A 24250-nucleotide genomic window follows, 5' to 3' on the forward strand; every position below is an offset into this window, starting at 1 on the left:
ACACACACACACACACACACACACACACACACACACACACACACACACACACACACACACACACACACACACACACGGTATTGAGTCATATACCAGTTCTTCCACGTTGACTAATCTCATACATTACCATTCATTTCACTTTCTATAATAGGTACAGCACACACACACACACACACACACACACACACACACACACACACACACACACACACACACACACACACAGACTTTTACCCACTAGCTCTCCCCAGCACACTCATTGGTACACACCCGCCCTCCTCTTGCTCTCATTCCCTCCCTCCCAGTTATACACATTCTCTCTCTCCCTCAGCTCTCTTTCTGTGTCTCTCTCTCTCTCTCTCTCTCTCTCTCTCAGTCCTCATCTGCACCTCAGCACAATAACATGTTGCCTTGTCGCAGCTACAGTGCTGAGCAGTAGGCAGAGGCTGCCTGCTCTCTGTCTGACTGACCAAACATCAAGAGCAAACAAGAAGGAGAAGCGAGAGGAAGGGAACTGAAGTCTCATCTCTCCTCTTCCACGTCTTCTGTGTCACCTCTCTGGGAGGAGGAGGAGGAGGAGCAGGAGGTGGAGGTGGAGGTGGAGGAGAAGGAAGAAGATTGGTTTTCACACTGCCCTGACTCAGTTTGTCACCTCAAGCAGGAGGAGCAGCAGAGGATGCATGGGATACTGGAGGAGCTGAAAAGTTGGCTCTCTCTCACTCAGCTGTCCACCCATCCCTCGCAGCTGACCAAACTTTTTTAAAAGAAGAAGAGGAGGAGGTGGACTTTCGAGGGTGAGGAGGAAGGGGAGCAAAGGATACCTCAACCCGATCACTTCCACGTGTGCACGTGTTTTGGTCATTAAGAAAGCAGCACCATCCTTCCAGAGGCAGCTACCCATGTGGCAGGAGGCTCTGTGGACACGTGGACGCTACCTGCTGGAGAAGAATGAGGGAGGCGAGGGTGCCGAGGGGCCCGAGAGCCTCGGGGACGGGTGCCCGGGGTTCCAGGGTGAGGTGTGTGTGGAGGGCGAGAAGCCCCAGGACTGGCTCTATGAGTCCTACTACAGAATGAGCCAGCAGCATCCGCTGATCGTGTTCCTGCTACTGATTGTCATGGGAACCTGCCTCGCACTGCTGGCGGTGTTCTTTGCTTCGGGACTGGTGAGTGAGAGTGTGTGTGTTAACACTGTGTATGTGTGCAGAGGTAAAGTGTTTAGACAAATTCTTAAAGGTGTAGGTAAGTTAAACCATTCAGCAAGAGGACGTTAGAGTAGTTGGATATTAAATATAAATGCTGCACACCTGTGCCAATAAACAGTAAATTGTGTCATTGTTTTGAATTTTTACAGTAGTAACAAACAGCTTAATCTGTGACTTATTCACATTTTTTCACATTTTACAAGTTTTGCTCTCGTGTCATCAGAAAACACTTCTTCTGACTTTTTGGAATAAACAGAAGAACCTGGTAGTTAAAGGAACTGTTAGACATGTTGGGAAGTGGGAGAGTTAGATGAGAAGACTGATACCACTCACTCGCAGCCAGTTAGCTTAGCTTAGCATTAATACTGGAACCTGGGAATGAGCTAGCCTGGCTCTGTTTCAGGATAACAAAATCAGCTAACTAGCACCTCTAGAGCTCACTGATCCATATGGTATATGTATGTTTGTTTAATCTGTACAAAAAAACAGCGTGTAAAAATGACACATCGCTGTTTTACCAAGGGCATTATGTACTGGACTGTGCCTTTGTCAGGAGCAAATGAATTGACGTTTTTGTACTTAAACAACAAGATATAATGTGTTAATTAGTCAACTTTAGAGGTGCTGGGAGGCGGATTTTTTTTTCCCGCTAGGTGTTTCCAGTCTTTGTGCGAAGCTAAGAAACCCAGCTATTGGCTCCAGCTACATATTCAGACTTTGCCTCAGTCCACTGGTGCTCTCTCTGGTACAAGTGATAACCAGAAGGGCAGTCAAGGAGCAAGACCAGAGTTATTTTTTTTCTTTATATAATGAACCATACTGATCAAAAAACTAGAAGGCATTTTTAAAAAGTTAAGAATTTGTCAGAATAAAGGCCACAGTGTGTTTTTAATGCTGTGGAATGCTGCACATTTTATTACAGTGCCATAAAAAGTCCTGTTTTGCTACAAGCTATATATATATACCATTATCGAACATCAGATAGAAGCCTTCTTGTGTCAGAATAAAAGTTTTGGTTTTAGCACAAGGCTGAATGAAACAGCGGGGCCAATGTGCATGTGTATGATTATATGTGACAACATAAGAGGCCGTGAAGCGGCACTTTAAATTGCTACGTCCGGGTTGCAGAGTGGATCAAGAGCGGGATGAGAGTTAAGTTCGCAGCTGTGTGGGTGTTGGTGCTTTTGTCAAGCGAAAAGTGTTGTTTTGGCCACAAACACTCAACCACAAACACAAGCTATTGTTTCTCAAATGTTGCTTTTCTGTTTCTATGAAATGGCTGTACAAAAGGAAGCCCACTCACTGCTGAGATTGTTGTTTCAAAATGAAAGTTTTGCTGCTATATTTTCAAGACAATGTAGACTTATGCTTCTCTCTGTGTGTGCGTCGTGCGCTCTCAAAGTAGCACCTGGAGGCTGTCACTGAAGTCCCGTTAAATTCAACTGAACTCCATAGCAGGGTCATTCCCAAATCAATAGATCTCATTGCCCTGGCCGGTCAATGTAGTTCTCCTGGTTCTACTCTTCTTCTTGGGCTGTACACTTGTGTGTTCACAGGTTAAATTACAATCTCCCCTAATAATTTCCCATTATTCACAATATTAGTCGAATTTTTTCTAATTTGCTTCTATTGAATAGCAGACAGACTTGTGTATAGCTATGGAGTGGTTGTTCAGTGAGGCGGGTGTATTTATTACTGCTGGACGTAGAAGAATGGCAGGAATAAATAGAGGGTGGGTTTGGAGCTGGGGGCTGGGCGGCAGAGGGAGGGGAGGATGTTGTTGTAAGTGTTCTGGCTTTATCAGGGAGCTGACAGAAACCCAACCAAAGCAGCACTAATGCTCCTAAAATTACTGCACACTTTTATCTTTCCCCACAGATCAGGGCTGGAGTGGGTGAATGTGGTGTTTCTAAGACGAAGACTCCACCACCCATACTGTACCAAATGTGTGTGTAGCTTCGTGCTTAGATGGGTTGATATGCACATGTGTATGCTTGCACGCATGTACATGTTTGTGATTGTGTTTGTGTTGTTTGGGTGTGTTTATCAGAGGAAGTTTCTCATTTCCTTTGTAGGCTTATCTGCAAGTATTAGTGAAGATAATTCTTCTTGGTCTTTCTTGTTGCCCTGAAGTTGTATTGATTGGAATGTGTGTAGGTATGCTCGCGCGTTTGTGTGTGTGTGTGTGTGTGTGTGTGTTTAATGCCCAAACGTGTGTGAGTCTATACAGACCCAGCAATTACATGGCAGTATGTCAACCAAACGACACTTAAAACACCATTTGACAGTTTAATATAGATCAATATGACATCTGGTAATGGAACATTGGAAATCTATAAATTGGACAAAACATCTCCCGTTTTTTTCATGATTTACATTATTGTTTACTTAAGTTTTGTTTTTTATAGACCACAGTGTTTATTTCAGTTCATGTTTCTCGTAGTTTATGATCATTTGCAACATATTTTTAGACTTTGCATTTCCAGAATTTGTTGATATTATATTAAAAGAATCTACAGACATTGATTTATATCTATCTCACTGAGAGTTTGGTAGATAGGCTGTGAGAGCAGGGTATATTTACAACGATGGATCAAAAAATCTGTTACTTGGGGGCAGGAAGGCAAATGAATGAGGTGAAATAGATACTGTGACATCAATGACTGAGGTGTGGTCAGAGCTGCAATACCACAACACACTAGTCTTCTCCATTAGTTTACACTTTTGAATGATTCCTCCCTTAGTTACATCTCATGCCAGTGTGCTGTTTTAACAGGACAATATCACAGTAAAGGGCTGCTCCTTTGTTTTAGTATTGTACTTCCACAAGGTCGAGGAACTCAGAAGAGATACATTAAACAACGGTCAAAATCAAAGCAGCAGAGGCCAAGATTTTCTGACTTTTACTCCATAATAATGTTCAAACTCCAAAAAGGCAGGATACTACACCTCCCACACTGCATTACACGATGCAGCCCAGTTGCATTTTTTTGTTTAACCCCATCAGGCTGGTGTTGTGTTTCTTTGTAGCTTTACTGTGTCTGTTTGTGGTCGCTTTGCATTACTTTGCGGTCGATTTGTGTCTTCTTGTTGTTATTTTGTGCCTTTTTTTGTGGTCGTTTTGAGGTTTCTATCAGAGACATTTAGTTGAAGCCCACGGACCCTAAGGGGGTCAGGGGGCCCCTGTGGCCAGTAGGCCTGTTCAGTAATCCATCAATGTGTAAATGCCTACAACTTCCAAGTTGTCGCACCCGGTTTATTAAAAATGTGTAGTCTCCGAGGCCCAAGACCACATAATCCTGATGACATCATTAGGAGTTATTTTCTTTGATTGTAGAAAGTTAGCTCAGAGCAACAGGAGACATTATACAACTGTTTTTACAGGGTGAGTAGTACTAATATGACAACCGAACAAAATCTTCCAAATTAAACGACAAAATACGTTGTTTGTCCATGCCCTCTAGAACGACACATTGGAGTTTTTTCTGATCTGACGTGACTATCAGCAGGACGACATAATATGTTTGTGCTTTCCAAAAATGTTACAAATCTCTGTTGAAAAATAAATCTGGGTTATAATGTGACAATGCTGTGGTTAAGGTTTGGTTAGTTTTAGGCACAGGGAAACGTTGTTTGGGTTAAAATGACTATTATGTTAGGGTAAGGGGACCTTCATCATCATGGGTAAAATTAGAATTAGAATTAGAGTAATAAACAACGAAGTTAGAGAATGATGGGGAAGATTTCGTTGCATATCTTACTATTCATAGTTTACCCACTTCCTCTGTTACAGCTTCATAAGAGAGAGAGAGCCAATATTACTATTTTCCCATGGTGTATCTTTCAGATTTACAGTATATCATTTATTATTCGGTTTATGGGAATCTCTGCCTGTATGAATGCATTTGGATCTGATTCAATGCTCTCAGCAGTGCTGTCCCATTGCTGTGCCCTCTGGCATCTTTTTGTGGGATTGTGAAATGACCATTTCTTCCCCCTGTACTGATGAATTACTCCCCTGGGATGCTGTGATGAAGGGATGTATGATCAGACAGTTGAAGTAACGAAATTGCTCAAGGGCTGCTGAATAAAAATAATCACGTTACATGATAAAGCAAGTTTTGTATTCCAAAATGTTATGTATGTACGTACACAATTTTTAGTCACCTTTTTATGTCTGATATAACACTGTCTTTATCAATTTTTTCCTTTCATGAAAATAGGTACTCTATAAAAATGATTAGGACCTCAGATAAGCTACCTGCTATGCTTCTTACTAGTTTTAATAATTCATATCATAATCTTTTGGTTTACATATACGGATGCTCTGCAACCCTTGACTTGTTTTAGCAAAGTCTGTTAATGTTTCTCTACTCTGCAAATGGAGCACTCGTGGAAAGGTGTCTTGATTATTGATGATTTTCATAACCAGGCAGAATGAGGGAATCTGCCACCAGTGCTGCTTCATCAGGAAGGATAAATATTCAACAGGCACCAAAACATGGAAACTGCATATACTGTCATGATTTCAACCCAAGCTCGTGTGCCACCTCTCCCCTTCTCCTCACTGTCTGACATAATGTATTTGGTGTGTTTGTGTGATTTTGCTGCTGAATAATTAAATTACTGCATTTCTCTCTGTCTCTTTCTGGCTGCTGCTGATGCTGCTATGTGCCCACCCCCCCACCCTTTTCTTCCCAATATAATAGCTGTATAAGCCAGACTGGGTTAAAAAAGGAAATAATTGTTCCGGGTGACAATGCAGTACATTATGGCAGGCAGGCAAGTCCCTCCCTCTATTCCATGTCGAGGGAAATGGCTTTAAATGGTTTTAAAAGGGTTTTAATGGCATTAGATGGCCTACAATTAGAAATGTGCAAAGTGTGGCAGCTTCTTTTTTTTCTTACCAGAAAGTTAGCGACAGAGAGCAGCTCCCTCCCTCCCTAACCTGTGTGTGCATGTATTTGTGATCCATACAGTTTGTACAAAATGCGTTTTGACGCCAAAGGACGGGTCTCTGTCCCCAAGGTACCCCTCCGGTATTTGTGTGAGTTTGCAGTCTTGCTTACATCCTCATTGGGATTCAATCTGTGCCTCAGGCTGACTGTATAGCTGGCGTGGCGTCAGCACCCAGATCCCATGGGATCGACTTCGCCAGACCCTGACTCATACTACTCTGCTACATCATGCTGCTACATTAATACACAGCAAAATGCTCTCCCTGCATTTGCTCTGGCCAAATAGCTTCTGCTATTCTCAACAAGCAGCTCCAGTCAATAAACTGTCTAATCATCCACAAATTCAAGGTTGAGCCTGTGGCACCTTTTCATTCTGTTCCATTCTGTTCCAAAAGCTGCTCCAGTGAAATGCATGTTAAGAGAATCAAACACATTTCTATGCCCACACTGATGTTCACTTTACTCTAAAACCACTGACCTCTAATCATACAGCCGCTTGCTAATTTAACATTCACAGCTGCTGGACCTCAGTGCAATCATGACTTTGGTATAATTTAAAATGGTTTACGTGGATGTCGGATAGGATCAAGTCTGTGAAAGTGTGCTGTGTTTGTGGAAGCTGTGTGTTCACTGTCCCCTCTTTGAGCAAATGATGGTGATTTTGCTGCTGTTCCATAATTTAAGAGAGTACTTTACTCGTACCGCGACCGCATTTGTGTGTGCATGTTTGTGAGATGTGTTTTGTGTGTGATGGGATTTATGCACAGTAAAGTACCTGCCAGTCAAAATCAGAGGAGGGACTTCTGCCATTGGAATGTATACTTAGGAATACTTTGGGACACATTCACATACAGAGTAAATGGGCAGGTCAAAAAGATGAAAGTGCTCGGGATGAAGACATTAAGGGGAACTGAAAGGTGTTGCAGTCTTCTGTGGTTAGCACTAATAATTTATCAAAAAGATACAGATGAATATAAGTTTTAATACTCTTACCAGATAACTAAACAAACTTTGGTTCATATTATTGCAGTGTCTCTATGTTGAGAGCGTTTAATTGACCCAAGAACCAGAATAATAGTGTAGTGATAGTGAGAATGATGGAAATACAGTTTCAGCTGTAAAAAGGAAGTTTTAAGAAGTGATTTTTTTCGTATGTGAGGTAATTTCCCTGGGACAGATGAAATATTCTGATAGCTATATGGAATCATTGCACTTTATTCTGAAAGTTTCGAGGAACAAGAATCAATATCTTCAGGAGGCACAGAAAGGTAAGTATTGGCACCAAGATATGAGTATATCCTTGAAAACTACCTGAACTGCCTTGTAAGAAAAACTACAGCACGATTTGTCTCTTTTTTAAGCCAGCTGACCTGTCAGGACGGTTTTGTGCAGTGTACATCTTCCTCGAGTGTAAACATGACATAACGTGAAGAAGAGGCTTTCTGCTGTAGAGGATGAGAGGGTGGGCGAGGGAGGTCTGGTCGAATTCAAAGAGACGGAGAGTGTGTAAATGGATTGTGAGTGTGTGTGTGTGTGTGTGTGTGTGTGTGTGTGTGTGTGTGTGTGTGTGTTGACAGCTTCTAAATGCTGACTTTGACAGTGTGAGTGCAGAAGTGATGCTGTAGCACATTCTCTGGGCTCAGACTGTCTGTCTGCTGATCTGTGTGCCGTCTGTTCATCTGTTTATTCATGTGAGTTGTGTCGTACCTCTATCCTTCTGAGGACATAGTACCCTCATTAGAATACAAAGGTAAGGAGAGTTCTCTTAAAGTGTGCACACGTTTTTGTTATTTGTAGTTTTGAAGTTAAAGTTTTGGGTTAACTGATATGTACTAAATATTTAAAGCATATTCAGGACTCATTAATGCGTCTCTGGTAGGTCTTTCTCTGGTCCTCAATACTAACATTTTAGCAAACTTGGTGCTAGCATTATTCAGAGTACATGACTGTGTAGAGTTGCTAGTCGTTTCCCACAGTAATGGTTACAAATGTGCTCAGTGGAGGGTCCTTGCTAGTATATTAATACAAATGTTTTATGTGCGTGGACTGCTGAATATGCATACAGACTTGTACAAGTCACTTTCCAGAGTGCAACTGTATAAACCAATAATACTCTCTCTCTCTCTCTCTCTGTCCAGAAAACAGAGGACCATTTGACGTTCCTGATCACGGTGCCAGCTGCTCTCTTCCTCTTCCTGTCCATCTTCATCCTCGTCTGCATTGAGTCGGTCTTCAAGCGGATGCTCCGCCTCTTCTCTCTCCTTATATGGGCCTGTCTGGTCACCATGGGTTACCTGTTCATGTTCTCAGGAGGGATACTCAGTCCGTGGGACCAGGTAGACAAATGTGGGCGTTTGTTTTATGTGTGTGTATCGGGATGCGTGTGTCTGCAAAGAACATGCGGTTGCATCTGTGGGCATAGTTATACCTGTATATACAGTACAACTGCAGTTGTAGTACATGTGAGGGTGTGCAATCAGTTCAGTTGAGTATTTACTAAGCTCCACCCCCCTTCCTTACTGTTGCTATGCCTGTCAAGCTGTCTATTCTTAGACAGGGCATTTAGTTTACAATGATAACAGTGGCATATTTAATACTTGAAAGTTTTTGTAATTTTTGAAACAGTGGGTTCCCGATTTATGACAGCGGTAGATAACAGCAAGTTTCTTATTAGTTGACAGCCGTCTGTTTTGTCGACTTAAGTGACAACTGTTGCTAGCTGATGTCATCAGCTGTAGCTACCTAGCTAATTCAGCTAATTTTAGCTCAGTAGTTGGTGAAAAACACTCCGGCCAGTCGCCGGTTGACCTTTAAATGTTTCCAGTCGACGGGTTTTGAAAGGAGAATCCTGTAAAGGTGTCTTAAATGTTCACCTGATGCCTATATACACAATACCATGGTATCATGAAACGATCTTATAAAAGATTGAGGCTAAAGCTACATGTCCCAGGTGAAAAGTCAGCATCCACATAAGTTGATGATTCACATAGAAGACATGAAATAAAGAAACAGCATTGCACTTGTATTGCAATGTAGATCTTGTTACCCCCAGTATTATGCGCAAGATAAGGAAGCACGCTGTTATTTCGTTATATCATAACCCTGTTATGCTGCTTAGCTTCAATACTTGGACAAGCAAGACAAAGGTTAGATTCATGCTTTATTGTTTGGATTTTCAAATAGTATGTTTCACTTTTAATGGTACAAGAGAAAAGGCTTTGGATGAGGTCTATACATTGTGTTTGGTGAAGGGATGACAAGTTTGGCATGGGTTGCTGGAGCGTAAACTTCCTCATATCCGAAAGCACTGGACAGAGACTAGGCGTGTAACCGAATACAAATACATTATTCAGATATGAACAGATAATGTGCTCTAACAGATATGAACAGCTATTTTTTTTTCTCTCCTCATGCTCTCTCATAATTGCTGGCAGAAACTTGCTGGACGACAATGCTGCAGATAGTATCCCGTTAATTTCCTCAGTGCCTCTCCAAACAGTATCAGAGTGTACAGTGAAGGACCTGCACTCGGTTACCTAGTGCAAAAAATACTATCTGGTGGTGCCATCTTTTTGTAAGTTGATCTTTAGCCGCTTAATTTGGTCCAGGCAAGGTCAGTGAGAAAAGCAAACCCCTCCAAGCAGAGTTTGAAGACTTGCTTACTCTGAATGAAAAGGTCTGCTGGAAGTCTAATCCAAATGAACTCCTTATATGAATTTGGAATCTTTTGGAACGCTTCAACCAAAAGCAGCAAGGTCATTTACAGTTAAATCCTGGTGACGTGTCAGAAGTTCTGAAATCATTAATGAAGGTACTACCCACACACTGTACCATTTATGTGTAATGATTTAGGAGAGGTTTAAATGTGTGGTCCTGTCAGTGAGTTGTCTGAGCAAGCAGGAACGCAAATGATTATAACCCACCGAAAACATGGATCACGCTCGCCTCTGCAGTCTGTATGTACTGTAGCACTACGTTGTTTTTTTATTGGTACATAACAATTTGTTTATTTCCCTGTCTGTTGTGCATCATGGTACATGAGCTGCCTGTACCAGCAGCCAGCTCTGAGCCTATTTCATAACAGGTAGTCTTACAGTTGGATTAGGGGTCTACATTAACCATCAGATCTGCTCCAGAAATTATTTAGAGATAATAGCCCATATGCATATTGTTAATTAAATAAACACAGTTTAGACGCCAACATAAGTGGGTAAAAAAGGTGGGAAATAGCTAAATAAAAAGACACATACAAGGGAACTACGAGTGCTGGAATCCTCCTGTGCTTGAAGATATCTGTTTTGCTGTTGGAACACAGCCATATGGCAGTTAAGTCTGTTAAGTCACAGACGCAATCTGATAGAGAAGCTAAGATATGATGATTCAAAATTTTTAAATTCAGATAAAAACAGTCCCTGAGTGTATGTGAGCTAGCTAATTTATATGATGCCTTATCCATAATTTGTTAAAGAAGAGCCACTGCTCTTGTGTTATTTGTTTCGGAGAAGGTAAGAAAAAAGAAACAACCATCCAAACTCTTTATACATAAATTATCGCTAGTACTGCAGTTCCATGCACTCCGCCTCTGCATTTAGAGACTAGTTATAGTTTTTTAAGCTGTGAACGGATAATTGTTCAGGGGTAGGTGCTTTAGCGAAAGGTGACGTTAGTGTAAGAGAAAAGGCATGACCCACAGGGTACAGTTAACACCAACCAAATTACAAATTACTGGACGCGCAAAGCAACTTCCATAAAGTTGTGGGACTCACATGAGACAGATTAAAACAAGAATGGTCAAAATGGAAGCAACAAAAAGGACGAGATATCCTGACTTTTAATCAAACTCCTCTTCCCTCCCCTGGAAGCTACAGAATGCAAGCAATAGCATCTTTTCATTAGTCTTTCTCTGCCTGGTAAATGCCCTTTTGAAGCCAACAATAAAATAATACATGACTAAGAGTAATAAAACCTGATAATTAATGTTTGCCTTTGACAAATGCATGTACCTTTATGAGTGCTTGTGATTGCATACGTGTGTGTACTGTATGTGACAATATTTACACATCTGTCCATCAGTTTAGGTGTGTCTTTGCACATGCATACCTGATTGTGTGTGTGAGACTGTGTGTGCATGTATGCAAGGGAGAATTATTTCCATACGTGAAAAGCGTTAATGAGGCCTGATGAGAGCTGGAGGTGAGCAGATCAGCAGACAGACACATTAGTTTTCCCTGCCAGACGCCTCTCTCTGTCTCAGGCATCCTATTTTCTCATGCTAGCGCCCTGTCTTCCCCTATTCATCAAATCCCATTTTTCTCTCCCCAGCTTCTCCACCTGCCTCCTGATCTCATGTTAATACCCCCCCCCCCACCATACCCAACATGCCCAAATTTCCTTTCTCCTCTTTCCTCCCCTTCGCTCATTCCCTGCCTCCTCTGGGATGGAGATATTTTTATCATCAGCCACCTGTGAGAGCATAATCATTCTGCATTATTAATCACTCTATTCTGCTCCCATGACTCTCCCACTTATACCCCTATCTATCATCTATCTATCTATCTATCTATCTCTCTCTCTCTCTCTATATATATATATATATATATATATATACAGACATATATGTATATATATACACACACACTCACACAAACACACCCACACACACATATAAATATATACGCATATCTCTCTCTCTCTCTCTCTCTCTCTCTCTCTCTCTCTCTCTCTCTACATATATATATATATATATATATATATATATATATATGTGTATGCCCCCTGTTTTTCTGCCCCTCTTTGACTTTTAGTTTATGAGAATAAAGAAAAACAGACAGAAAGGAAAGATATAGAGACTAAGTTCAAGAAAGAAACTTCTAGGAGAGCAGAAATCCAGTGAAAAGAGAACAGTTGGAATTGCAGCCTGCTCTCAGTGGGTTGGATTGATTGTGATTACTGAGAGAACAGCATGTCTGCTGGAGCATACAGAGCTAATAACAGCGAAGGCCTAAAAAGAGAGAGGGGAGGGGGAGACAGAAGAGAGGTAGAGAGAGGTAGAGAGAGAGGGATACAGCGAAACTGGTGCTCTGCTCAGTCCTTCACTTTAAACCCCTCCACCCCTCCCAAAACATGCTTGCCTGCTCACACACACCCAAAAATATCTTGTCCACCTACAGTCCAAGCCGTGTGTGCCACCATCTAGCTGCATTACCCCGTTAGTCTGGGCTTTATTTGATTTCTATGAAGGCCACAGCTCTTTCCAGAAGGCAGATTGAACATGGCTGTCACACACCTGGTACCCCAGAATCATGACGCAGTCACACTGACCTATGTGTGAGTGTGTGTATGTGTGTGATGCCGCATACTTTCAAAAAAAAAAAGAAAAAAGAAAAACACGTGTGTTTACATCCAAAAACGCCGCCGAGCTGCCCACGCTCATCAATGCTAAATTGAGGAGAGAGCAAAACATTTCTGATGTGTGTATACAAGTACGCATATCTGTGCGTCTGTGTGTGTTTCAGGAGGAAAGTAAGTGCACTGCTTTTGTCTTTAACGCAGGAGGGTTGTGGTGCGCTCCGAACAAAAGAAAGGAAAAAAAGTAATCGAAGAAGCTAAAGTGAGATGATGGCTGTAGCTCCCATCTCGAGGTGTTTGAGGGTGTATTAGGATTCAGGCCGGAGTGCTGTGGAGATGGAGTATGTCTGGCTGCCTGTGTTGCAGACAGAAGCAGGTGACACACCTGAAATTGGACTGCCATTCTCAATTCCTACAGCCACCCAAACAGACCGGACGTCAGACACTCCACCTGCCCTCTGTCTACTGCTTTTTTCAAGGGGGGGGGGGTCCAGGGTAAGGAGTTGAAGGTTACGGCAAACTATACAGGATCGAAGAAACACCAAATCTGCTCCGACGTCAGCATCCTTCCCTATGTTGGTTCCCCTAGCAACAAAAAGTCGGATCCTACACAAACCTCTCTCTCTCTGTTCTCTTTGTTCAGGTCTTCTTTTAGAAGGAACTTAGTCAACAAAACAATCACTTGTATCCAATGCTCTAGTCATGCTTTTGCTTGATAAAACATTGCATGTTACTGGTAGAAGTAATAATACCTTTGCAACGCATCACCAAATAACCTGTTACTGCAAATAATGGTTATAATGATGATGTCATAAACACTGTGAGTAGCATGATAAGAGCTCTTCCTGGCAATTACTTGCTCAAAAGAAGCCAATGTCTTAAATGTCTTAAAATTTAAACGTTGCATATCTGATAACATGAGAGACACATTGAGGTCTGAGTGACAGCAAGAAGCGTCAGTTTTTTTTTTCAGGGAAAATTAGTTACTTCAAGCCGTCACTCTCAGTGGATCCCTGTTTGCAGACAAACTCTCTGAACCTGGTAGACACAGGAAATAAACAGACAGGCAGGAAGGTCAGAGTTCATCTGGTGTCCCAGTTGAAACCATGACCCATTCGCGCTGGTCGCCACCGCAGCCACCATAACAGGAAGGGGTGTGCTGACAGCAGGGGAAGTGGACAGGGACGAAGCAGGAGGTTAAGGCACAAGGTATGGGTGAAAAGAGGAAACTCACATCTATACATAAAGGAACATGCACACACATGTCCAAAGTCGGAGCAGATGGGAAGACAGAGTAAGAGGCTTTGATGGAAACCTGGAAAGAGAAAACACTGATCACAGTAAACATGCAGGAAACTCTTACTACGTACTACACATTCTGGTATTTATTCTCGTCTGTGAGGAAAGATTTGAGCATTTTCTGTATTAAACTTCAGTCTCTTTGTGATGCTCTGATGTGTTGTATTTGGTCTTCTAGACAGTTTATCACATGATTTTGTTTTCTGTCAAACTAAGTGAGCAGCCCACTCAGCCCAATAACTCATCATAGGATCAGCAGTTTATCGTTGGATCTTTTTGTAAGGGAGAGTGGGCAGCCAGCTCAACCTTCAACTCACTGTGTTCTGTATTTAGACAGAAAGCAGACAAAGAGAGAAGATGCAGAACATAAATCTCTGGTGAGATTCATTCGCAGGCATTTATGCAATCTATATTTGGGCTCTGCTATGCTAATTTTTGGCGCTACTGCAGTACTCAGATGACCATTAGTATCAGCACAGAATTTGGTGGACCTATGATGTTAAATTAGTTAATGTCAGGGAATGCTGTATTTTTACTGTCCTCTGTGCTTACAGTTTTCTAAATCAGACAAATGACTGAAGCATGATGGCGTTGGAAGTTTTTTTGCCTGCGTATTTCCCTCAAAGAGTAGTTGAATTATTAATTGCTTTCTGTTTACTTAGTTTTAAAGACCATGGAAAAGCTACAAGGGGAAAAAGAAAAAAAAATAGGCTAAATAATCAGAAAATATTGCAAAACATCAAGAGCTTTGAACAGACAAATGTGCCCCTTTTCCAGCTGACATTGTAGTTCATTAGATGGTGTTGATGATGTGAAGAGGATGAAGGAGACTCCGCTGACCCTGCTTAATTGCATATAAAGGTTTACAAAGAAGTTATTACAAAGAAGTACAGTGTCAAGTCAAGCATCTGCAGATCTGCTTGTGAGAGGGTGTGCAGCCGATGAACCACTCTGAAAATCAGCCTTGGTCACCGACTCTTAAATAAGGCAGTTGTTTTCCTAAAAACGGTCTCTAACATATGGTTTCAGTCACAAAGCATTACCTTCCTTTTCAAACTGCAAAGCCCCTTCTGAGGACCTTTGACCTAGGGCCTCTGAGCCATGCCTCTATTTCAACACATGGTTTCAATTCTACATATATGACCATACACCTCAACATCTTCCTGTTTCCCTTTTCCAGGTGTCCTTCTTCCTTTTCATCGTGTTTGTCGTCTACACCATGCTGCCCTTCTCCATGAGAGGGGCCGTTATCGCCAGCGCCATCACCTGCTTCTCGCACACTGTCACCCTCAGCATCTGTCTGGCCAACACCGTCCCAGAACTGGAGCCTCTGGTCTGGCAGGTTAGACAGATAACTGTCCACGCTCAAGCTTGTGAACATACAAGTCCAATAGACACTTGAAATCTGCATTTAACACAACATCCTGCTTTAGATGTTGCAGAGACAACTCTGCTGCGAGCTTCCTGTTTTAGTTTTCTAAAGGCCTTAATGATGTCTTCACTGTACTATTTGCTGCAGCACAGGGGTTAGTTTCTCAAAACGAAATTTGTAAGGTTGTTCCATGCACAATTAAAAATTATGAGATACAATGTTTTAATAAAGTCTGGGTTATAAAACATCATGACACAGCACATTCAGCAAAGCCTTGTTAATCAAATGAACTGTCTTCTAATGTACTCAGGGAACAGCTCATAAAACACTGGCTCTAACTAAACGGACCTTTTACACAGTTACACAGAAAGTCTCACCACAAAACCGAAACCTGATGAGGCTGGAGCCTCTATTAATACACTAAGCAACACACAACACTGACCAATAACACAGATAAGAATAAAATCTGTAAATGTCAACAAAATTACAGAAACAATTAAAATAAATGATTTTGTATCACATGCATGTCTGAGGCTGACACACACACACTAGCGTTGGCAAAATTGGCAAAAAAAAACAAAACGTTTGATTATTCCTTTTTAAAAAAAAACATAGGTCCGAACCCTTCAAATATCTGTGTTTGCGCATTATGTCTGTAAGAGTTGTAAACCAATACAATGAGAGACAGAACTACTTGGTTGCATATTCTGGAGATGTGCCCTCAGGTTGCTAGTGCTGGAATGCTAGGCTAACTTTAGCTTACATAGCTTGCATACAACTTTATCTCAAGGGCCCACAACTTTGCCGTCTACGGACTAAAATCCAAAGTTTAAGATTGCTCGGAGTGCACATCTCTCTCTCTGCGGCCAAGTAGGGTTGTGACCTCTCTTCCATCATTACCACAGGGTTGTTGCTGAATTATTCACTTTTTGCCACTTGACCTACATTTCATTTTCAGCCAATGAAAGTGATGTTGTGTGACTCCTGTCCCTAATGCAGTGCATTCAGTTCAGGCCCACGCAAGAACACGCGAGGCAACCAAATCATGATAATCTTTCTCTACTCTTTTCTTCTCTTCTCTTCTCTTCTCTTCTCTTCTCTTCTCTTCTCTTCTCTTCTCTTCCCTTCCCTTATACACTCTCACACATACACAGTGGAAAAACACACAAACAATAAAACATGTTCGAAGACGCTCATTGCCCTTGGATACATTACCAAGGACAAACTATTGATATGCAAGGCCACATCTTAAAGAGCTTGATGTTGACCTAGTGGTGGAAAAGCACGGTTGAAGTGTGTGCTCTGGCCTGGTTTTACAAGGTAATAATATAGGCTTAAGTGGAAGGAGGTAGAGGGGGGAACTAAATATATAGGCATATCTGGAGTGTGCGTCACCTCCTAATATTATTTTAATGCCTTATTCCTTGTGTGTGTGTTATATGTGTGTGTGTGTTATATGTGGCAGATCTTAGCCAATGTGATCATCTTCACCTGTGGTAACTTGGCCGGGGCATACCACAAGCATCTGATGGACCTGGCTCTAAAACAGACTTACCAAGACACCTGCAACTGCATCAAGTCCCCCATCAAACTAGAGTTTGAGAAGCACCAACAGGTACATATCTACATTCATGGTCAGGATTGAAATAATATGTGAGTGAAGACTAATGTCAGTTCCTGTCATCAGATTGCTGAGGATGCATGTCCTGCATTCATGCCTTTGCTGTAGACTAACATGTTCCAATACTAGACTACAGTTAAGACACTAACTCACTAATGTCTCTGTATACTCACTAACCTGGGGCTCTAGCAGTGGCATGTTGCTCTGTCACTCCACCACTTCAATTCAGACTGGGATATCTCAACAACTATTGGATGGGTTTCCATGGAATTTTGTACAGACATTCGTGATCCCCAGAGGATGAAGTCTATGGACTTTGATGATCCTCTGACCTTTCCTCTAGAGCCTCCATGAGGTTGGCATTTATTGGTTCAGAGTGAAATGACTCAACAGCTATTGGATGGATTGCTGTGAGACCTGCTAAAGATATTCATGTCCCCCTCATGATGAATTGTAATCCCCTGACTTCTCATCTAGTGCTACTATCAGGTCAAAATCTTCATTTTTTACTGATACAAATCCCTGCGAAACTACTTACATTTCCATCAGCCTCAGCTGTACTTGTTAGGATGCTAACTTGCTAAGCTAATATGGTGAACATGGAAAACATTATACCTGCTTAGCATCAGCATGTTAACACTGAGGGCATGTTAGCGTGCTGACATTAGCGGTTAGCTCAAAGCACCACTGTGCCTAAGTGCAGCCTCACAGAGCTGCTAGCATAGCTGCAGACTCTGTTCAGTTTGTAGAAGACGTTACAAATTTGTCGATAGCCTGACTGCTTCAATCACTGGGAATGACATGTTTGCCTGCCTTTGTTATTGCCATTTGTAATATTTGGCGCTCTGGGAATGAAGCTTACTCTGTCACCTTCACTTTTGCTCTGTATAAGATCAACACTCAGCTAGCATCTGAAAATGTAAGGCCTGTCTCGCTCCTAGGGCCATACATACTTGATATGAGCCCAATATGAAATTCAAGCTTATTCTTTTTTATTGCCAAAATACACTTCTCAGTTTTCGTCAGGGATGAGTAGTTGGTAAGTCGATCGTGTCTGAAGAGGCATTATGCAGTGACATTTGCTTGACATTAGTGTCTTTGCCCTGACATTAGCCATTCTCTCCAACCAGGGAAATGACACATAAAATGAAACATTAATAACTGGTGGTCTGCACGGTAGGGATTAGCTATGATTGTATTTTTGGAATTGTAAAATATGTAATATTTCCTTACAAATGGTGAAATGCATAATTTATCATTAATATATCATTATTAAATGCATCTCTTTGTAGAAATATTACAAATACCCCATCAGACACAAATGTAACTGTATGTTTTTTATTATTTAAGTTATTTATGACATGTTATGTAAAGTATGTGATTTATTCTGCAGGTGGGTATAACAATCTCATCTGTGAAAATATACTTGTTGATTTAATTCATTTTATCACGTGAGTTTAGCTGTAAAAGATTTATTACCACAAGTCTGAGTATTTTTTGTTTGCTGTAGATGGTATTTTAATAGAAAATATTTATCTTAGCATCTGTCCTCACGGTGGATATGTTCACGGGCATGTTTCAATACACTTACAACAGTCTGTCTGTGTGTGTGTGTGTGTGTGTGTGTGTGTGTGTGTGTGTGTGTGTGTGTGTGTGTGTGTGTGTGTGTGTGTGTGTGTGTGTGTGTGCGCGCGTCTGTCTGTGTGTGTATTTTAGAATGTGTGAGGATGCACACAAATGCCAGTGCATAATTAAACATCACCAAATCTCATTCAGTAGCTGAATACAGATCACTTTAGTTCATTAATCAAACACATGATTAATAAAGCTACATCTCTTCAGGCTATTATACTCTCTCTACATGCTCACAGTAGAGTGTTCATTTTACTTCAGTGCTGAATAAGTAAATAAGTGCGGGTGGTGTGGGTTTCTATTTTTAGTGTAGCACCCCCATCCCCTCTCTCTACTTAATTTGCTGCTGTGTTTTAGGAAATGAGCCCGTGGTGTGTGAACAATGTAATGACCCTCTCTGCTGTGAGCTGCATTTATGAGTCACACCCCCTCAGGCAGCTATTCACTCTCTCTAACATGCACACACACCCACACTCATTCCCACACACTCACGCATGCACACGCACGCGCACACCACAATCACCCTCAAACAACACTCCACCTGATGTGCATCGTGGTAAATTAAAGCAAAAACCCACAACTTACATAGTTACACAACAACTATGAGTGATGGACCGCATCTCTTGTTCTCTACTTTTCTTATTCTCCCACGTTACTGACTATGCTATACAATGACATGCCTTGTTAAGATTTCCAGAGCTGCTTTAGTGGAACTTGACAGTAGAGAATATGAGAACTTTCTAAAACAACAACAGCAACCCTCAGACTCCAATGTCAGCGTCTCAGGGTCAAACAGCAAGGGCCTCTTTGTATAGTCACATTTCTGCAACAACAGTGCAGCCTCCAAAAATCATACAGAGAGAACTCCACAGAAGTATATGTGCTAAAGAGACACAGTTCGCTGCCAACTGCCGCCTTAGTGCGTTTCATCCTCAAGACATGCACTTACTGAGTACTGGACATTCCTGCATGTTTAGATGTGCAGCAGTGTTCACAAACTGCTTATCTTACCTGCTGGTTTGTGTGTTTAGTTTCAACCTTTCACTAAAAGGTTTGCAACTTGCCTCTGGTGGTGGTTAAAAGTCATTTTGGGAAATAATGAATTAATGAACTTATCATTAACAGGTCTAGCTCACAGTGGATGTTTCCTTTTATTTTCACCTTAGACTCCTTATAATAATCTAATATCCAAGGTGAAAATCATGGGCAATGAAGAAATTTGCTGCTCTTGCTCCATTGCTTTTCTCTGCCACGCTGTGTATTTGAAAATGATGATATTTTCTGTGCCTCAGTCGCTCTTCTGTTCATGACTTTGGCTTCCTGTGCTCTTTGCTGAAAAATTAGCCCCAGTGAACCATCATTAAGGGGATGGGGCAAAATCTATTTAGGAGGTTAAATATTAGGTGTGGATGACAATGGCTATTTTTATATGGAGTATTAGAGAAGAAAAATAGAACAGAACAGAACACAATAGAATTGAATAAAATGGAACAGCACAGATTAGAACCGATCGGTACAGAACAGAGCAGCATACAATAGAATAGAATAGATTGTAACAGAACAGAATCCTATAGAGTAGAACAACCTTAGCTTACTGCCTTGCTCGTTGTTGACTCATAATGTGCCAACATGTTGTGTGGAGCTGAAAAGTTAAACAGAACGACAAAAGCCAAACAGCCTGCAGGTTTAGCAAAGTCTCTGTATGAATTCACCAGTTATTATCTCACACAGTATGAATTTACCAACGCTATTCTATCCTTGGTACTGCATTTTCATGTAAATGAGTGCAAATCCAAACTTTGACTAACCAGTTTATCAACCAAATATATTTTATGTTCTCATCATGTCAAAATAGCTCATTCGTTGTCTAGTTGCTTTACTCCGCCTTGCCTGGCGTTCATCCCTGCCTTCCCCTCTCTCTGTCTCTAGGAGCGATTGCTGTTATCCTTACTGCCGGCTCATATTGCCAGAGTCATGAAAGCCGAGATCATCCAGAGGCTGCAGGGACCCAACTTTGGTCGAACCGAGAGCACCAACAACTTTCACAACCTCTATGTGCAGCGGCACACCAATGTCAGGTAAGGTTCCTGCTCCTTTATCTGGTCCTGCACATAAGAAAGGTTATTATTTCCTGCTCTCACTTCAGCGCTTCATTGCTCCTATACCATCCTGTCCTACTCCTCGTCGTGCTCATCCCCTCCCCTCTCTACCTCCTCTCACATTTGGATTGCTACTATACTCAGTGATCCTCTCATCCCCCATCATCTCCTTTTGTTTCCTCCCTCTACTCCTCTCCTTTCCTTTTTTCGTCATCCTCTCTACACCCTATCTACTTGTTCATTTCCACTGCCATGGTCAAATTCAATTCAGAGCTAATCCACCTCCATTGTACTCTGAAGTCACTTTGCCAAATGAAGAGAAGCCTATGTCTTCTGTTCTTGATGACATCCTCCTCTATATTGTGGGGGTTCATAGAAACAGAGCAGAGTACACAAATCCAGGCTTAGCAGAAGAGCCTCTCCATAGAATGTCCTCTAAAAACCTGTTTTCCATCTTGCTGGAGCTTCACAGGAGAAGCAATATCACTGTCCCTTTTAAGTGGGCCTCAGGTGTGTGAGTGGGTGTGTGTGTGTGCATGTCTGTGTGTGTCCTCATGTTGATTTGACTACTATCCTTCTAATAATAACAAATTCTCATGTGGCCTAGCTCACAGTGAAGAGGGCAATCTTTCCACATCAAAGAACTGACACTCAAGGACCAGTGGCAGTGTGGTTCTGCTGGGATCCTCCCACACTAGACAGTCAGTGGAGAGTCAAACACCAGCTATTGCCTCCACCAGCATGTCTCCAGCTGTGATAATTGGTGTTTCTGGAGAGAAACGGCCTAAATTATGTGTTTTTACATTTGCTGAAATACCTTTCCTTCTCTTTGGGAAAAATTCAGATATTTGTAGAAGCTTTGCGGACTTGTCACATGTCTTAGGAGCCTGGAGACACAATGTATGGCGTGTTGGTTGTATAAATTTGTTTAAAAACTTTCAAATTAAACATATTTTTTTCACATTTAGCAAATAAATTACCTATTTTTTCGTATTCAGGAATTTTGCTTCGATGGTGATGGAAAACAACAGATGAGGTGCATGGTCCAGATAAGTTAGCTACACTCTAGACATACAAAACCAGCACAGTAATGCATATTGCATTATTTCTTTTTGTTGCATTGGAAACCTGAAAGAAACCTGACCGTTTCTTCAGTCAGAAGAAACGGTCTGTTAGATTAGAACAGAGGACAATTAAAATCTATGAATGCAATGAGTTCTGTTATTCGATGGTTGCGTTATTCAGTAATGCAATATTTATTGTCCTATTTCTTGTCTCTTCCTGTGTTCTGCAGCATTCTGTATGCTGACATTGTGGGCTTCACCAGGCTGGCCAGTGACTGCTCTCCAGGTGAACTAGTGCATATGCTGAACGAACTGTTCGGCAAGTTTGACCAGATTGCAAAGGTACACTCAAGACAACTTCATTTATATATCACATTTCATACGCAAAAACAGCACGTGTTCTTTACAGAGGAAATGAATGAAAAAGTAGGAAGGAGAATGATCACACATTTGTACACCATCAAAGGATCCTCATCTCTTTTTCAGTCCAGGGTTGGCCATTGTCTCCGGAAAAAATATTTCATTATAGCCCTGTAAAAATCCCTCATGCTACAGAGGTGTTGACTCAACTTTATTGTAATTTATGAGGCTGTATTTTGATGTGGTCTTGTATTGGATTGCAATATCCTGTACCGTGTGGTGTTTGTGCCTCTCCCTATAGAGTGTGTGAATGAGGCAGAGAAATTTTGGAAACATTTTCCTGTATAATGTCCTCCACCGCAAGCTGCAGCTTCTAAATAGAGTGAAAAATTCAAGGAGATGTAAATTTGCCATTTAAACCACCTTAACTAACACCCCCCCCCCTCCTTATTTTCAGTTTATTTTGGTCCTGTGAGGCTCAGCCACATATCATTTATGGATTGTGGATAAATAAACCACCATTCGCCCTGTAAACCATGCAAAACTTCCAATAGAAAACTGATTTCCAGAGTGCCAGAATCAGAACCCAGTAAATGACTTAACTCATTGGATTTAATGTAGAAATTAAGGATGTTAACGATATACAAGAATGTTTTAGTTCTCAAGTAGCGCTTTCAGCTGATGTTGCCTGAAACTTTCTTAGACAGTGGACCTAATTTGAATAGTGTACACAAATTGGTTAAATACAAAATATTGAAGAAGAGAGAGCAGGGTCTATGTTATGCTGCCAATCAGTCGAAGCGCAACCTTGAAATGAATGTTTTCTCTGTCCTGCGGCCATAGTCGGCCTCCGTACCGTTCCTTCACAGAGTGTTGTGCTTGATAGCTGCAGGTTGTAGCAGTGTGGGCTGGTCAGAGTGTATCTTGCAGCCTCATGGGTAGTTATTCGGGTCTAACAGGTGAGTGAGGCTCTTTCAGCTTTGTGACCAGCAGCTCTGTCCTTCCGCCTGACAAAGCTGCCGTTATATAAACCCGGTCCAACGATGAGCTGTTACACATCCCACATGTGGAATAAGAGCTAATGTGTTATGTACGTGGGTGTATCATTTTTGGCTTGATGGATGTGACTGTATGTGTGTGTGTGTGTGTGTGTGTGTGTGTGTGTGTGTGTGTGTGTGTGTGTGTGTGTGTGTGAGTGTTGTTTGAAGGTGAGAAAGAGCATGAACATCACTTTTCAAATAAAGTAGTTAACCATTGATAAAGACATAGATAATTATTGACAGCCTATGGAAGTTTGGTGATAAATGTACAGTTCTTCCTGTCCCCTCTCTATTTCTCTCTTTCTTTCTCTAAGGAAAACGAGTGTATGCGAATCAAGATTCTGGGAGATTGTTACTACTGTGTGTCTGGTCTGCCTGAGTCTCTGCCTCACCACGCCAGGAACTGTGTGAAGATGGGCTTGGATATGTGTGAGGCCATCAAGTAAAATACCAGATCTCTCCCTCGTTTTTTGACTCTCTCTCTCTCTCTCTCTCTCTCTCTCTCTCTCTCACTCACACACACAAACACAAACACAAATAAACACACGCCTATCAAACAGATTGAGCAGAAGGAATGCCAGACTTGATTTCAGCTCTGTTTGAATGCCAGAGTAAACACAATGTGAAAGCAATATGATAATCCTCCCAACTGAACAAATAAAAATTTCAAACAAATGAAAAATATTCTCTTTCAGCTCCCTCCTTTCTGCTCTCTCTCTCTCTTTGCATCTTTCACTCATATATGAACACACATACATTAGTTTTATAGACCAGTATGTTGGCTTGCTGGCACTGACCTTTAATCACAATCAGATTAAAGATGCTATCAACCTCAGATGTCGCACACCTCTGACATGATGAAGCAGTCTGTTTTTCAGTGCTGGATTAGCGTATCTTCCTGCCTGACTAGAATTAAACTGCGGCGGAAACACTGAATCATTTTGACATATGCCACAAAACAGTGGTCACTGGCAGCATCAGTAATGGCAATCTAAAAATGGAAGTCTACAAAAATATCACAAAAATATCCCTACTACTTTTCAAAAACACAAATGTTCAACATTTTGTTGTAAATAGTTACATTACAAAACTACAAAAAAGTCAGAAATGATCCATTTTACATGTATTAATTACTGTGCTATATCGTGTCGGTAGGCAGATTTTTGGACTTTGGATAGAGCCAGGCTAGCTGTTTCCAACTGCTTCCAGTGTCTATGCTAAGCTGGGCTAACCATGCTCCATACTTAATTTGTGA

At 41.5% G+C, this 24250-nt stretch overlaps 1 protein-coding gene across 3 annotated transcripts in view; it reads left to right on the top strand.

Moving 5' to 3' along the window:
• Window positions 1–407: 407 nt before the first annotated feature.
• The window catches only part of adcy2b (adenylate cyclase 2b (brain)), a 47853-nt gene continuing 24010 nt past the window's right edge, over window positions 408–24250 (top strand). For 2 of the 3 annotated variants that reach the window (XM_040122416.1, XM_040122417.1), the window contains exons 1-7: window positions 408–1163; window positions 8299–8496; window positions 14988–15149; window positions 16645–16794; window positions 20362–20510; window positions 21826–21937; window positions 23310–23437. In XM_040122416.1, coding sequence (XP_039978350.1) covers window positions 900–1163; window positions 8299–8496; window positions 14988–15149; window positions 16645–16794; window positions 20362–20510; window positions 21826–21937; window positions 23310–23437 — 1163 coding nt within the window. In that variant the 5' untranslated portion in view covers window positions 408–899. The remainder of the gene's footprint in view (window positions 1164–8298; window positions 8497–14987; window positions 15150–16644; window positions 16795–20361; window positions 20511–21825; window positions 21938–23309; window positions 23438–24250) is intronic. The other variant, XM_040122418.1, reaches the window with a different exon arrangement.

Source organism: Xiphias gladius, chromosome 24 (genome assembly GCF_016859285.1).
Source record: "Xiphias gladius isolate SHS-SW01 ecotype Sanya breed wild chromosome 24, ASM1685928v1, whole genome shotgun sequence".
Taxonomy (NCBI): Eukaryota; Metazoa; Chordata; class Actinopteri; order Istiophoriformes; family Xiphiidae; genus Xiphias; species Xiphias gladius.